Below are 14,379 nucleotides of genomic sequence, written 5' to 3'. Positions count from 1 at the left end.
TTCTTGGAAAGCAAAAACTGTTTTCTAAACAAGAGATTATCATCTATTATATCTCGTGATGGGCAGCTACCTACAGCCTGGCCAAGGGCAGGGAAAATTCTACCTCCAAATTCAATTTCCTTTGCCCACACCAGCAATGTTTCCTATGTGGTTAGTAAACAAAAGTCCACTTAGTAATTTAACTAAAATATTTTTCTATAGTAGATCACGACCTATTATTTATAGATAAACTTTTAGAACACAGCCTCCTTCTATTTAGGACTATATGCAATTATATAAAAAAATTTAAAGCTGCATCAAAATTATAAAGACACTTGAAGAATTGAAAATAAAAGAACACTAAAAATTGGGCTCTCTTAAAATATTAGAAATTATTTCATAAGAAGTTCAAAATAAAAAATTTAAAGCTATTTACTAGCTTTTTAAAATTTGAAATATCCCAAATTATAACAATATAATAATTCCTCTACCCCAAAATTCTTATTTCAAAAAAAAATTTTATTGTTTGAAAACAATTATTAAACTTACCAATAAACTCTAGACAATCTTTGTGAATAGTATTCTGTTCTGGCAAGTCTAAAATACCATCCCATGATGCCAAACTATCTCCTTTTCCTGCAACATTTAGAGCAATCTGGAAGAAAAAAACAACAACAAAAAAACCCCAACTAATTTCATATGTTATCCTCCATCCTTGGAAAGATGCTATAACAATGGAAAGACCTGAATTTAGGAATAATAATGAATATTTCAAAGATTACAAAGTAATGTATCTACACGTCACCAAATGCTGAAACCTTAGTCATATTCCTTCTAAATTAAATTGAACTGCTCCATGTCAATAGTGAGTAGAAATTACATAAAATATTTACAGTTACAAATGTAAATTTATTTTGAACAAATAACATCAATGCCATATAGCATGATGTTTATGTCACCCAGGCATATTGAAATCCTGATGAGATGGTATTTGGTGGTGGGGCCTTTGCGAGGTGATTAGATCATGAGGGTGGAGCCCTCAGGAATGGAATTAGTGCTCTTATAAAAAAAGAGAGCTGCCTTTTTCCTCCAGCTATGGGAGGACGTGCACATTAGGAAATTACTATTCTTTCAAGTTTAATGATATTACGGTTATTTTAAGTCTATCTTTTAGACTTTCATACTAAAGTATTTTAGTGTGCCATCAAGGATTTGGTTTGTGTGTGTGTGTTGTATAAATTTTTATTGATTTCAGAGAGGAAAGAAGAGGGAGAGAGAAACATCAATGATGAGAGACAATCACTGACTGGTTGCCTTCTGCACACCGCACACTGGGGAATGAGCCCACAACCCACGCATGTGCCCTGACTGGGAATCAAATGGTGACCTCTCGGTTCATAGGTCAACACTCAACCACTGAGCCACGCCAGCTGGTCCAATGATTTGCTGTAAAATAATCCAGTGTGGGGAGGAAAGGATTGGGGTATTAGTCAAACAAGATTGGCCAAATACTGATAATAGTTAAAGCTAAGAGGAGGCTCATTATATAAGTGTATCAAATTTCTATGATAAAACATTCAGAATACTATGTACAGTTATAATTCCATTTATTTTGCCAAAACCGGTTTGGCTCAATGGATAGAGCGTCGGCTTGAGGACTGAAAGGTCCTGGGTTCAATTCCGGTCAAGGGCATGTGCCTTGGTTGCGGGCATATCCCCAGTAGGGGGTGTGCAAGAGGCAGCTGATCAATGACTCTCTCTCATCGATGTTTCTAACTCTCTATTTCTCTCCCTTCCTCTCTGTACAAAATCGATAAAATATATTTAAAAAATAATAATAATAATTCCATTTATTTTACATATATATGTACAAAGAGGTAAAAAGTAAAAAAAATATACACCAAGACATTGTGCTTTACATACAGGTGGTAGATAATAAATCATTTTTATCTTATTCTCTGCTTATATATTTTAATAAAAATAAGTATTTCTATTATAATCATAACATCTTAATAAAGAAAACCTAAATTATCGATACTAATAAAAGCCTAGTTGGCATCTCACCCTCACGTCACCAAAAGATGGCTGCCAGAAGATGGCCAGGCCAACAGGGAGGGCAATTGTGGGCATTCAGGCCATCAAGGGAAGACAGTTGGGGGCAACTGGGCTGGCAGGGGAGGACAGCTGGGGGAACCGGGACTGCAGGTGGGGGCAGTTAAAAGCGACCAGACCGGCAGGGGAAGGCAGTTAGGGGCAACCAGACTGGCAGGGGAGGGCAATTGGGGGCCATCAGCTGGCAGGGGAGGGCATTTGGGGGCGAGATCAAGCTGGCAGAGGAGGGCAGCTGGGGATGACCAGGCCAGCAGGGGATGGCAGTTGGGGGCAATCAGGCTGGCAGGCGAGGGCAGTTGGCGGGCCTAAACTGGCAGTTGGACATCCCCCGAGAGGTCCCAGATTGGAGAGGGTGCAGGCTTGGCTGAGGAACACCTGCCAGGTGCATGAAATTTCATGCACCGGGCCTTTAGTTAAATATGCTGAACATTACAGAAACAGAGTTTTAGTAAGTTGCCCTGTGTGATAAATTTTCTACATGTGACATGCCCATGGGATAACAGTCTTATGCAACTAAGACAATTAAAAATAAAAATTCTCAAATATTATTCTTTAGTAATTACACTTCATTAATTTAGTTTCCATTTACCTTCCAAACTTTGGTCCTGAGATCAGCAGGTAGTGGTCTCCCTTGAATTATATTTCTCAACGTTTCAAGATCACAACCTCCTTCTTCCAGAGCTTCTTCAAGATCTTTTTCCCTAAAAAGCAAATTTTACTTATTAAGAGATATTTTAATTCTTTTATTACATATTTCAGATTCATTTATAAGCATGGCCTGTTAAGATAAAAACGTTCTCAGCAGCCAAAGTGCAATCAATACAAAGGCAAATACACAACATTTTGTTTTCAGGCTTCATACACTAAATTTACTCTTAATTTGCATTTAATTCTAACAAGCTTAGTTACCTGTTTCCTAAGATTAAAGAAATTTAAAAAGAGAAGGGCAAGCTGGCTGACAGCATTGAGAAGTCACAGTGAAAGCAGTATTCATGGTAGTAGTAATGACTAACAATTTATATAGCACTAACTGTGTGCCAGGCACTGTTCTGAGCATTTCATTTTTTTTTTTTTTTTAATTTTCACAATAAGCCTGAAGTAGGTTACATTATTGGCCCCAGTTTAAAGATACAAAAATTGAGGCAAAGAGGAGTTATGTTGCTTGTGGTCACATGTCTAATAAATAGTTGAACCAGGATTCTAATTTTAAAAGAATGTATGCCCTTAACACTATGCTAGGTAATGGCAAGGAGGATAAACAAATTCAATTAGGGATTGAAAGCACTGCAGAATGAGAAGAGATAGTACATAACTACAATATATAGATATATGACTAGAGCAGTGCCCGGCATACAGTGAATAGTCAATAAATGTTAGAGGAATAACAAAGGCTCTCTAATGGCACCACTGTATTAAAAGTAAAATAATATCACATCAAGTAAGTTATCAAGAAAATCAACAGCAGTTATGTTCAGTCTATTATGTTTAAAAGAAAGTATGAAATACATTTTCTTTTCATTTGTATATGGTTAAAACAATAATTTTTAAAACTTCACAAAGGTACAAATTATTTTTTTGGCCAGGAAATAACTAATTTCTTCAGAATTCTCTAAAACAAGTTTCAGTCATTATTTATAATTTTAGTATTCAATACATAAATCTGGAAAAATAAAAATCCATAACTCAGCTAGACAACTCATTTTGAGGAAAATAAATTATTCCCATTCCACATTCTTTCAATAGAGTGATTTAAATTTTTCTTATTGATAGGATTCCAGAAATATCTATTTAAATGTATAAATTTCCTAAAGTGTTGCCCTCTTAAGGTAAAAAAAATCCTATCTAATAAAGAGGGAATATGCTAATTGAACATCACTCTGTCACAAAGATGGCTGCACCCAGAGCTGAGGCCAAGTTCCCATAAGGAGCCTTAAAGAACAATCAGCAGGGACGTGAGGCTACACCCTCCCCCGCCTGTGGAGCTCGACAGGGGACCTCAGGGTGCGCCCCCCACCCGGCAGGACTTGATGGGGGGCCTCAAGGTGCTTCCCATCCTGGTGCTGGGCTAGGGGACCTCAGGCCGCACTCCCCACCCCAGCACTGGGCCAGGGACCCTGAGGATGCTCCCCCCTGCCTGGGGGGCTTGACAGGGGACCTCAAGGTGCACCCCCAGGGCTGGGTTAGGAGAACTCAGGCTGCATCCCCCTGCCCAGTGGGGCTTGACAGGGTACCTGAGGCTGTGACTTCTCCCGGTGCTGGGCAGGAGGATATGAGGCTGCACCCCCCTCCCCCGCCTGGCGGAGCTTGATGGGGAATCTCAGGCCATGCCCCCAACCCAGCAGGGCTTGACAAGGGATCTTAGGCCATGCCTCCCCCCACCCCCCAGTGGGACTTCATAGGGGACCTCAAGGCATGCCCCCTGCCCTGCCCTGGTCTGGGGGACCTGAGGCTCCATCCCCTGCCCGGAGGGGCTTCACAAGGGTGGGACTGGCTTCTGGATTTAGCCCAATGGGAGTGGGGGTGGGGGTGGGGTGCAGCCGGGTCTGTGTCTCACGCGATTTTGAGTGCATGTGGGTGGGCGGGGACTTGACTCTGGGTCCTGGGGTGTGCCCCAGATTCTGACAGGAGGAAGGTTTTCATATACATTTTACTAATTTTCTTTAATCTCTGACACTTCTATTATAGAGAAAGGGCAAATAGCAATATTAAATTATTTCCTCTAATTAATCCCCTTTTAATGTTCACAAATTTAATGCACTGGGGCACTAGTCCTATGTAATAAAACCCTAATATGCAAATCGGCCAAATGGCAAAATGACTGGTCGCTATGATGCACACTGACCAGTAGGGACATGTTGAGCGTCTATTCCCTAGTGGTGAGTGCCGCTCAGCCAGAAGCTGGGCTCACGGCTGGTGAGCACAGCTGCATGGCAGTAGCCTCCTGCCTCTGCAGCAGCACTAAGGATGTCTGACTGACAGCTTAGGCCTGCTCCTGGGCCTAGGCTGGCAGTCAGACATCCCCCGAGGGCTCCCAGACTGCAAGAGGGCACAGGCCAGGCTGAGAGATCCTCACCCAACCCCCCGAGTGCACGAATTTCGTGTACCAGGTCTCTAGTTCTTCAATAAGCCGAAGCCATGAAAACAACTACTTTTAATATTACTGGACAGTAGCTAACTTTCATTACTATTATTTTTTTTAATCCTCACCCAAGGATATCCTTTCCATCTATTCCTTTTTTTTAGAGAGAGAGGAGATGGGGGGAGAGGAAAAGAAATCTATGTGAGAGACACACTGATTGGAGGCATCCTGCACCACCCCAGTCGAGACTGAACCTGCCCTGACCAGCAATCAAACCCACAACAACTTTGGTCCGAGGACCGACACTCCAACCAAACAGTCCAGGGCAAATTTAACCTTTTTGTTATTGTAATATTATAATCATTTTAGAAAAATTGGACAATGCATAAAAAAAAGTAAAAACCAACCACAATTCCAATACCATGAAAGAATTACTATTCACATTCATTGAATTACTTTTTCATATATATGTATGTGTGTGTGTGTGTGTGTGTGTGTGTGTGTGTGTGTACAGAGACATATATAAAACAAAACTGGATTATCCTAATTATATAAATTTATCCTGTAGGATTCATTTATCTATATTTTTCAGAAAAAAGTTATGAATATTTCTCCAAGTCATTCAATACTCTTTATAATTTGGATTTTTAATGGCTGAGTAATTGATTTGGCTATTCCTCTAGAGCAGTGTTTCCCAAAGTGTGGTACGCGTACCCCCAGGGGTACGGGAAGAGTTTGGTGGGGGTACGCGTTGCACCGGAGTTTGGTGGGGTTATGCACTGCACCGTGCTTAGCTGTGCCTAATTCTACGTTCTCATGAGTATGAGGGGTACTCAGCGTTACGAAAATTATAGAAGGGGTACACATATGTCAAAAGTTTGGGAAACACTGCTCTAGAGCGTGGTATTCAGGCACTTTCTAAAATTTCCTTGCATTAACCTTTCCCACTCATCCTTTGCACAAATTCCCTCAAGAATTATTCAATAAATATATTTTAACATTAAAAGATACTTAAGTAATACAGACATAAAAATTTAGAATTATGGTGATATCCATTAGAACAAAAACCAAAATTGTGAAAGGTAGCTACTTCTGAAAAATGAGACAGAAATGAGACTTTCACTCCTCACACAGCATAAGTCAGCATGAGTATAATATATACTATATTTCCATGTACTGCTTGATTACTTAAATAATATTTACGAATTCCTCTTTAACATTTATACCCTTTCACCAAGCAATAATTGGGGATGAGAAAAATGATTCAGTTATGATAATGTTAAAAAGCAATCCTATATAATAAAGAGGTGATATGCAGATTGACCATCATTCCAACACACAAGATGGCCACACCCATGTGGACATCAGATGGCTGCCACAAGATGGCCAGTAGGGGAGGGCAGTTATGGGTGATTGGGTCAGCAGGAGAAGGCAGTTGGAAGGGACAAGGCCTTTAAGGGAGGGCAGTTAGGGATGACCAGGCCTGCAGGGGAAGGCAGTTGGGGGCGAGATCAGGCTGTCAGGGGAGGGCAGTTGGGGCGATTGGGCTGGCAGGGGAGCGGTTAGGGGATGCTCAGGCTGGCAGGCAGAAGCGGTTAGGGGCAATCAGGCAGGCAGGCGAGGGGTTAAGAGCCAGCAGATCTGGATTGTGAGAGGGATGTCCAACTGCCGGTTTAGGCCTGGTCCCATAAGACCTAAACCGGCAGTTGGACATCCCCTGAGGGGTCCCAGATTGGAGAGGGTGTAGGCTGGGTGAGGGACAACCTCCCACCCCCAGTGCATGAATTTCATGCACTGGGTCTCTAGTGTGTGTGTGTGTGTTTTAAAAATATATATATTTTATTGATTTTTTTACAGAGAGGAAGGGAAAAGGATAGAGATTTAGAAACATCGATGTGAGAGAAACATCGATCAGCTGCCTCTTGCACACCTCCTATTTGAGATATGCCTGCAACCAAGGTACATGCCCTTGACCAGAATCGAACCTGGGACCCTTCTTATCCACTGAGCCAATTCGATTGGGGCTCTAGTGTTTTTTGTTTTTTTAAAATTTCTTTATTGATTAATATGTTACATATGTGTCCTTATTCCTCCATTAACCCCCTCCCCATCTCATTCATGCCCTCACCCCACTGGTGTCTGTGTCCATTTGTTAGGTTTATATGCATGCATACAAGTCCTTTGGTTGATCTCTCCCTCTTACCCCCACGCTCCCCTACCTTCCCTCTGAGGTTTGATGGTTTGATCGATGTTTCTGTCTCTGGATCTGTTTTTGTTCATCAGTTTATGAGTGAGATCATGTGATATTTATCTTTCTCTGGCTTATTTCACTTAACATAATGCTCTCCAGTTCCATCCATGATGTTGCAAATGGTAAGAACTTTTTTACTACAGTACTCCATTGTGTACATATACTGGGCCTCTAGTTTAAAAATAACGATCTTAAACCTTTCTAATGAACAACAGTATGATAGCACATTCAGAAATGACCATGACCATGTGGGAGCACTCTTTGATCATTGAAGAATCTTGAAGTTATCTGCATTTTGATCAGAATCAGACATATTTGTTACAGCATTTTAACAATCTGCATATTTGCATACCAAAGGAAAAAATACCTCACTCATCAGTTTTTTAAAAATTAGTGGAATTCTGAATCAGGATTAGAGCCACAAAAGCAGCTTTGGAAAAGTTCCTTTTCAATTCATGTAATCCTTTCCTGAATTTGAGTTTAACCAGGATCTTGTGCTAAGTAAACAAGGTGCTAAGCCTAGTCTTCTTGGCTTGACAAGTCAAACAAACATGATAACTACAATATTTCAGTACTGCAATTGACAAAGGAACTAGAGATCATAGAATGTTGTTCTGTAAACTACTAAAATTAATGATACATAGAACAGATGCTGTAAATCTTCATAGTCTTATTTTTTATCCATAGTCCATTTAGATCAAATTGCACCAATGGTACTTTTTTCCCTAAGAAAAAAACTCATCTTCCTAAGAAAAAACAAACAAACAAACGTGACTTTTCTACATGTGTAATGTTGCAATCACTTACTGTAAGACTTTGCTTACAAAATAGAATATCTTCTCTACCAAGAAGTTAACTTTAGAGAGTGCTCTAAATACTTCCCTCTTTCATCTTACACGCTTCCTCAAAACAAAGTTCTTAACACAATGTTCCTTTCTATACACACGAGGTGACTTTGCAGCACTTTTAATGCAAAAAGGTAAAGCATCAGAGTACCACCACCTCCAAAGCAGTATTTTATTTGGAAGCTGAAAACAGACTGTATCCTTTGCCTAAGAGAAATAACAAAATGAAAACAGCAAAAGTCAACACAAAATAACACAATTTTTCTATTACAAATTTCCACTTTATCCAAAATGTAATGAGAAAAGCAATACCCCAAATACTCCTTTTCTCGAAACCATCATTTTGGAAAATAAAGGAACAACTATTGCAACAACTGGACAATTCTTTCTAAGGGTACTTTATCAATCAGAGATGATAATTTGGCAAAAAAGCAGATTTATTTTTCTCCTTGAATTCCAATCATCAATGATAATTTATTTGGAAAAAGAGGATCTCATTTCTTTAATATCAGTGACCACAATGGAATCTATGATATAAAGCTCAAGACTTTCTAGTATTCAATTACACACCTATATGAGATAAATACATCCTTCTATATGTCACTTTTATATTAAAAAATGCTGGAAACTTTTCAAAGGGAAAATAACCATAAACAAGTTATTTTAAGAACTTCTTAATTCTCTAACATTACTGAATGAAAAAAAAAAACCGGAAAAATTACTGAGCTGATAAAGTTATTAACAAAATTTAATTGCTTATACGTATGTTCTAATTTTACTATTGTGTTCTCAGTACATAATCAAAATAAGTTATAATTCTATTTTTGTATATGATGTACATACAGTATAACATTATTGTTATATATTTAGATATTTAATATATAATGTATTATAAAATAAATTTAGTTAAATATTAATATAAATTAGATACATATTATCTAGAAGCTATATGTAACCATAATAGTCTCTTTAAGTGATTTCTGGCAAGGGATGTGTGAGCACATTATGAAATCTGAAGCGGTATAAAGCTACAGTATATAACACTCTGTATCGCATCCCACCATATCAATCATGAAGGATTTGTCATCTGATCACCCTACGCCTGTCTTCTTATCTCTAACAAGGCAACAACAATTCATAACTTCCCGTTCTCAAAGAATTGTTAAAGGAGCCAAATGAGATTTTATATATATATATATATATATATATATATATATATATATATATATATATATATATATGTAATATGTAATATGTAATATGTAATATATATATATGAGACCTGTTGCATGAAATTCGCACGGGGGTGGGGGTGGGGGTGTCCGTCCTTGGGTCCAGCCTGCACCCTCTCCCTTCCGGGACCCCTTGGGGGGTGTCCCACTGCCCGTTGGGACCGGGCCTAAGCTGGCAGTGGGACATCCCCCTCATAATCCAGGACCGCTGACTCCTAACAACTCACCTGCCTACCTGCCTGATCACCTCTAACCATTCTGCCTGCCTGCCTGGTCGCCCTCAATGGCCCTCCCCTGCCAGCCTGGTCGCCCCTAACCGCCTCTGCCTTGGCCCTCGCCACTGTGGCTTTGTCCGGAGGATGTCTGGATGGCTGTCCAGAAAATGTCTGGTCTAATTAACATATTACCCTTTTATTAGTATAGATATGTATATATGTACATATATACGTATTATAAAGGATAAAGTTCTATACAAATAATATTATATCTTGCTGAAATTATTGAATACCACCATAAGCAATCAGTTTTATATAAGAGTTTTATGTAAGTGCTTGTAAGAAGAGCACACACTACAGCATTCTCATCCAACTATGAAATGCTATGTCAGCGTAAGAATAAGAAGAAAAAAACAAACAAACAAAAAAACTCCTTTAACCTTCACAAGAAAAAGAAAGATGATTTTAAAACAAATGATTTATTAGTCATTATTTTATCAGGTAGGTCAAAAGGCTAATCCTTAAAAACAGATATACATTAAGTTTCAGGATATATCTTTTGTTTTCATTGGCTTTTATCTTATTGTTCTTGCAGTTGCACAAGAAACAACTGGCTCTTATGAACCTAACTGGAGGGACTGATTTTGTTTCCCATCTGTATTTTTCACAATCTAAATAAGTCACTTCAAACATTGCTACATTTTAAAACTGTGTCGTTCTATTCTACTCTGCTAGAGAATGTAATTTCTAAAAATACCAGTATTTAGATAACTTCAGAAGATATTCATGTATCATTCCTAGGGTTAAAATAATGAAAAAAACTGAACTGCCCAAGCAAGGCAGAATAATACACAATTCTGGCTTTAAATTTGTTTCAAATGATTATAAAACACTGCTTAGCAGCTTGAATATAACCAGTACTTAGTTGATGTTTATTGAATGAAGTATGAATGAATCCTTTGCCAAAACAAAAACAAAACTCACTAACTCCCCTCCCAGCCTTGTCACCCCATGCCGCCTGCTGTTTGGTCGTTACTATGAGGGAGTCCTAACCAATTTGCATATTACCCTTTTATTAGTATAAATAATTACATGGCTACAGTTTCAGAAAGTTTGAGAGCTGAGGCAGTTTCTGATAACTTTAGCTTACCATAAAAAGTGAGCATTATACCAGTAATTACACAGCTCACAAAAACACTGAAATGGCAGCATGGTATGTTATTGACATGATTTTACAAAAATGTGCATTCATTCATGCTTACATTCAGACAATAAACATTTACTGAGCCACCTGCTATCAGCCACTGCCTTTGAGAAGGAGCTCACTATGGAAAGAACAATGATAAACCATGTAATTGGATAAATTATAGTATGTTAGGTGATACAATATAACTTGCCATATATATTATAGAGAATAGATTCCTGTGATAAACTCATTCTGAAATACACATTATCTAGAACTTGCTAAGTAGAACTGGTCCATGAACCAGCAAACTGCCATCACCCAGATGCCAGTCAGTCAGAAATACAGAATCTCAGGTCCCAAGCAAATCTATTAAATCAGAATCTGCATTTTAATAAGATCCCCAGGTAAACCCAATGCACATTTAAATTTTGAGAAGCAATGATCTGAAAACCAGTAAATAAGTAAAAGTGACGTCTGGTACTTTTAAGGAGCTTCAGGCCCCATTCTGAGCCCTTTTTACAAAGGAATACACAATTTTAACAGATTTAGCTACCTAGGTTTACAGATTAGGAACAAATTGGGAAATAGCAATAACAACAAAGAAAGAAAATGGGAAAAAACTAATAAAAAGCATTTTCAAAATGGGATCTCTGTATAAGGCCATTTAACAGCAACAATCTACCCTAACTGCCCTGAAGCTCTCACTATTATTACAGAAGTGTAACAGTAATTGATTTTCTTAAATGTGATTCCTCTAACAGTTAGAGTCTAACTAGACCACATATTCCTTGAGGACAAGGACCTAGTAGTTTTATTCCTAAATACTTACATTTGTAAACTGGATGACCCCAGGTCACTAAGATGAATTTAGGTTAGGTAATGAGATGTGTAACACAATTCAGAAAAATTTCCATCTAAAAATGTTACCAAAAGGATGTAAAAACTCCCCATTCTATAACAACCCACTCATTCATCAAGCACTAAAAGCAGAGGCTTTACCAAACCCTGCGCTCCAAATCTGAATGTCTCTTCTGACTCTACTCAGACTCACTTCCAGGGGGACTGGTGAGTGGAGTCAGTAGAGAAAAAGGAGAAATATTAGGAGAATGGAAGGAGAGTAGAAATCACAGAACACCTCAGGGTTCCTTCATTCATGACAATAAAAAGAGCAAAAATGAAAAGCCACAACAAAGAGGAGGCAACCCTAGTAGAGAACAAATGCTACCTCAAGCAACCATTCACCCCATGTTCCTTGCCCCTGGGACCAGACACATGCTCACAATCCTAACCAAAAATTCCTCAAAGACATTTTAACTCTAGAAACATTTCCCTCCTGGCCTTCAATCAGGTGCTAACAGCCAGTTTAGGATACAATTCTTTCTTCGAAAACAGCAAACTTCATGAAGCTTTAGTCTTTACTCTCCAAACTAATCAGTTTTCTTGCCTATGTCTTTGCTCATGCTCCATTCAGAGGCCATTCCCATTTGCTCATCTAAATGCAGTATCCAATGTTAATCACTAGCCATGTGTGGCTATTTAACACTTAACATGTGGTTAGACCAAACTGAGATGTAGAGTAAATGTAAAATATGTATTCGATTTTGAAGACTTGGTACAGTAAGCTGTAAAATCATGTCATTGTTTGGGTGTTTGTTTTTATAATGATTACATGTGAAAATAGAATTTGGATATGTTTAAATAAAATAATTAAAAATTAATCTCACCTGTTTCTCTTTAGTTTTTAACATGGCTATTAGAAATATTTAAATTACGTATGTGGCTCACAGAACACTTGTACTGGGCAGCACTGATCTAAATCCTGCTCATTCTTTAAAGCCTTCTTCCAGCACCTCTGCTTCCATGAAGCTTTCCCCAGTGACTCTAAGGGGAAGTGGTTTCTGCCTGCTGATCTCTCGTAACACTTTTATCCACTCTCCCAAACAACTGGATCAATTTTACCTTGTTTCTGCGTGTACCTGTCAGAGCTCCCCAACTCCAACGTAAGTAAATGGAGGAAAGAAACTACATCGAGGTCACCATAAATTTTCCTCCTACACCTTGGACTAAGGTAATGCTTGATGTCTGCTGAGAGCTGAATTCCTCATGTACTATGTTATCTATTCCTTGCAATGATTTCCATTTTTCTTGGGGATTAAAGTCCATGTGTACAGATGTCCTGTATTATTTTTATAACTATGCCGGTGAGCAGTAGGCATACAACATGATGAACAAGGAAATTTAAAATTACCTATTATATACGGTCAATACATTTAGATCAATTGTAAAAATTAGACAAACCTCTCAAGGTCCCATTTTTTTAATATGACCTTAAAACTGTATTATGAAGATCCACTGTTTCAAAAGTAGGAGCCTTTCCCAAAGATTAACAACACGGGGTGACAAAAGTCTAGCAAAAAAAATTATTGGAGATCCTCCCCACACCCGGAGTGTAAGCCAGGTAAGCATGCAAACGCTGGGGAGCAGCAGCAAGAGTGGTGTCCCACATCGCACCCAAGGGAAGGGAAAAGATGAGCTATGTGAAGGATACGAATGGTGGAAATTAAGATTAATCTCAGAAACTAAGATTAAAAAAAAAAAAAAAGTATCTCAACTATGTGGGAGGGATCCTCCCTGGGTGCGTCTCAACCTGCGAACCCGCAGGCAGAGGTGGCGACGGCCGTTCCTCCCGCTGGGAGTCCGGGGCCTCGGTCTTCCCCCGAACTCCCCTCCCCGGCAGCCCCTCACTCCCGGCCAGGACTCCGGCCGAACCAGCCCGGAGCTGGGAGCCGGTGGACGACGCTGGGGGCCGAGCGGAGGCCCAGCACCGGACGTCGGACCCCCGCTCCCCGCGAGTCCGGCCTCAGCCCCTCCGGCGTCGGGGACGGAGGCGCCGGGGCAGGCGGAGGGGGCGGGGCAGGCGCGGGCGTCCCAGCCGGCGCCCCCCGGGGCCTCCGGCACAGGCGGGGCGGGGAGGAGGGAGACCGGAGGGCAGGGGGAATCGGCCGCGGGGCTTCCACTCACCAGTGGCCGTCGCTCGGCTGTGGCGGTGGCAGGACCTCTTCTCCTTCCGCCATTGCTGTTGACGTCCACGTCACTTTGCCGGAAAGTGGACCCGGAGCCGAGACGGACGGGGAACCCAGTGTCGTAAAAGGTGCTCGGAAGCCTTGGATTGAGGTTCTGGAGCAGGGAAGAAAGGGGGAGGAGGCCCGGACGTCATGACGTCCTGGGCCAAAGGCAGCTTTGGGGGAGGAGACTTGGCGGAGGCTGCTTCCCTTCCAAAAACTACAAGTCCCAGGATGCCGCGGGCGCCGGCGGGGCGGGGTGGGCGGGGCTTGATGCGGGCGAGGTCCTTGTGGGCGTCCAGTTAGCGTTGTCATTCCTCTAGGCGCGGACCTTACAGGTCAGACTAGAGTCCTAACTAGAGGAGGGAGAGGTGGGGGGGAATTCCACCGGGAAGGCTGAAGATAGCAGTTTCAGTAA

The 14,379-nt window shown here is 40.4% G+C and overlaps 1 protein-coding gene across 2 annotated transcripts in view; it reads right to left on the bottom strand.

Moving 5' to 3' along the window:
* TBC1D23 (TBC1 domain family member 23) overlaps positions 1 to 14,177 on the bottom strand; it is a 52,853-nt gene extending 38,676 nt beyond the window's left edge. The window contains exons 1-3 of one of the 2 annotated variants that reach the window (XM_084875462.1): positions 13,921 to 14,177; positions 2,681 to 2,792; positions 529 to 634 (exon numbers count right to left, since the gene is read on the bottom strand). In XM_084875462.1, coding sequence (XP_084731588.1) covers positions 529 to 634; positions 2,681 to 2,792; positions 13,921 to 13,973 — 271 coding nt within the window. In that variant the 5' untranslated portion in view covers positions 13,974 to 14,177. The remainder of the gene's footprint in view (positions 1 to 528; positions 635 to 2,680; positions 2,793 to 13,920) is intronic. The other variant, XM_084875463.1, reaches the window with a different exon arrangement.
* Positions 14,178 to 14,379: the final 202 nt, after the last annotated feature.

This window comes from Pipistrellus hanaki (assembly GCF_964339955.1).
Source record: "Pipistrellus hanaki genome assembly, chromosome: 2".
NCBI lineage: Eukaryota > Metazoa > Chordata > Mammalia > Chiroptera > Vespertilionidae > Pipistrellus > Pipistrellus hanaki.
This window is presented reverse-complemented; position numbering and strand designations above follow the sequence as displayed.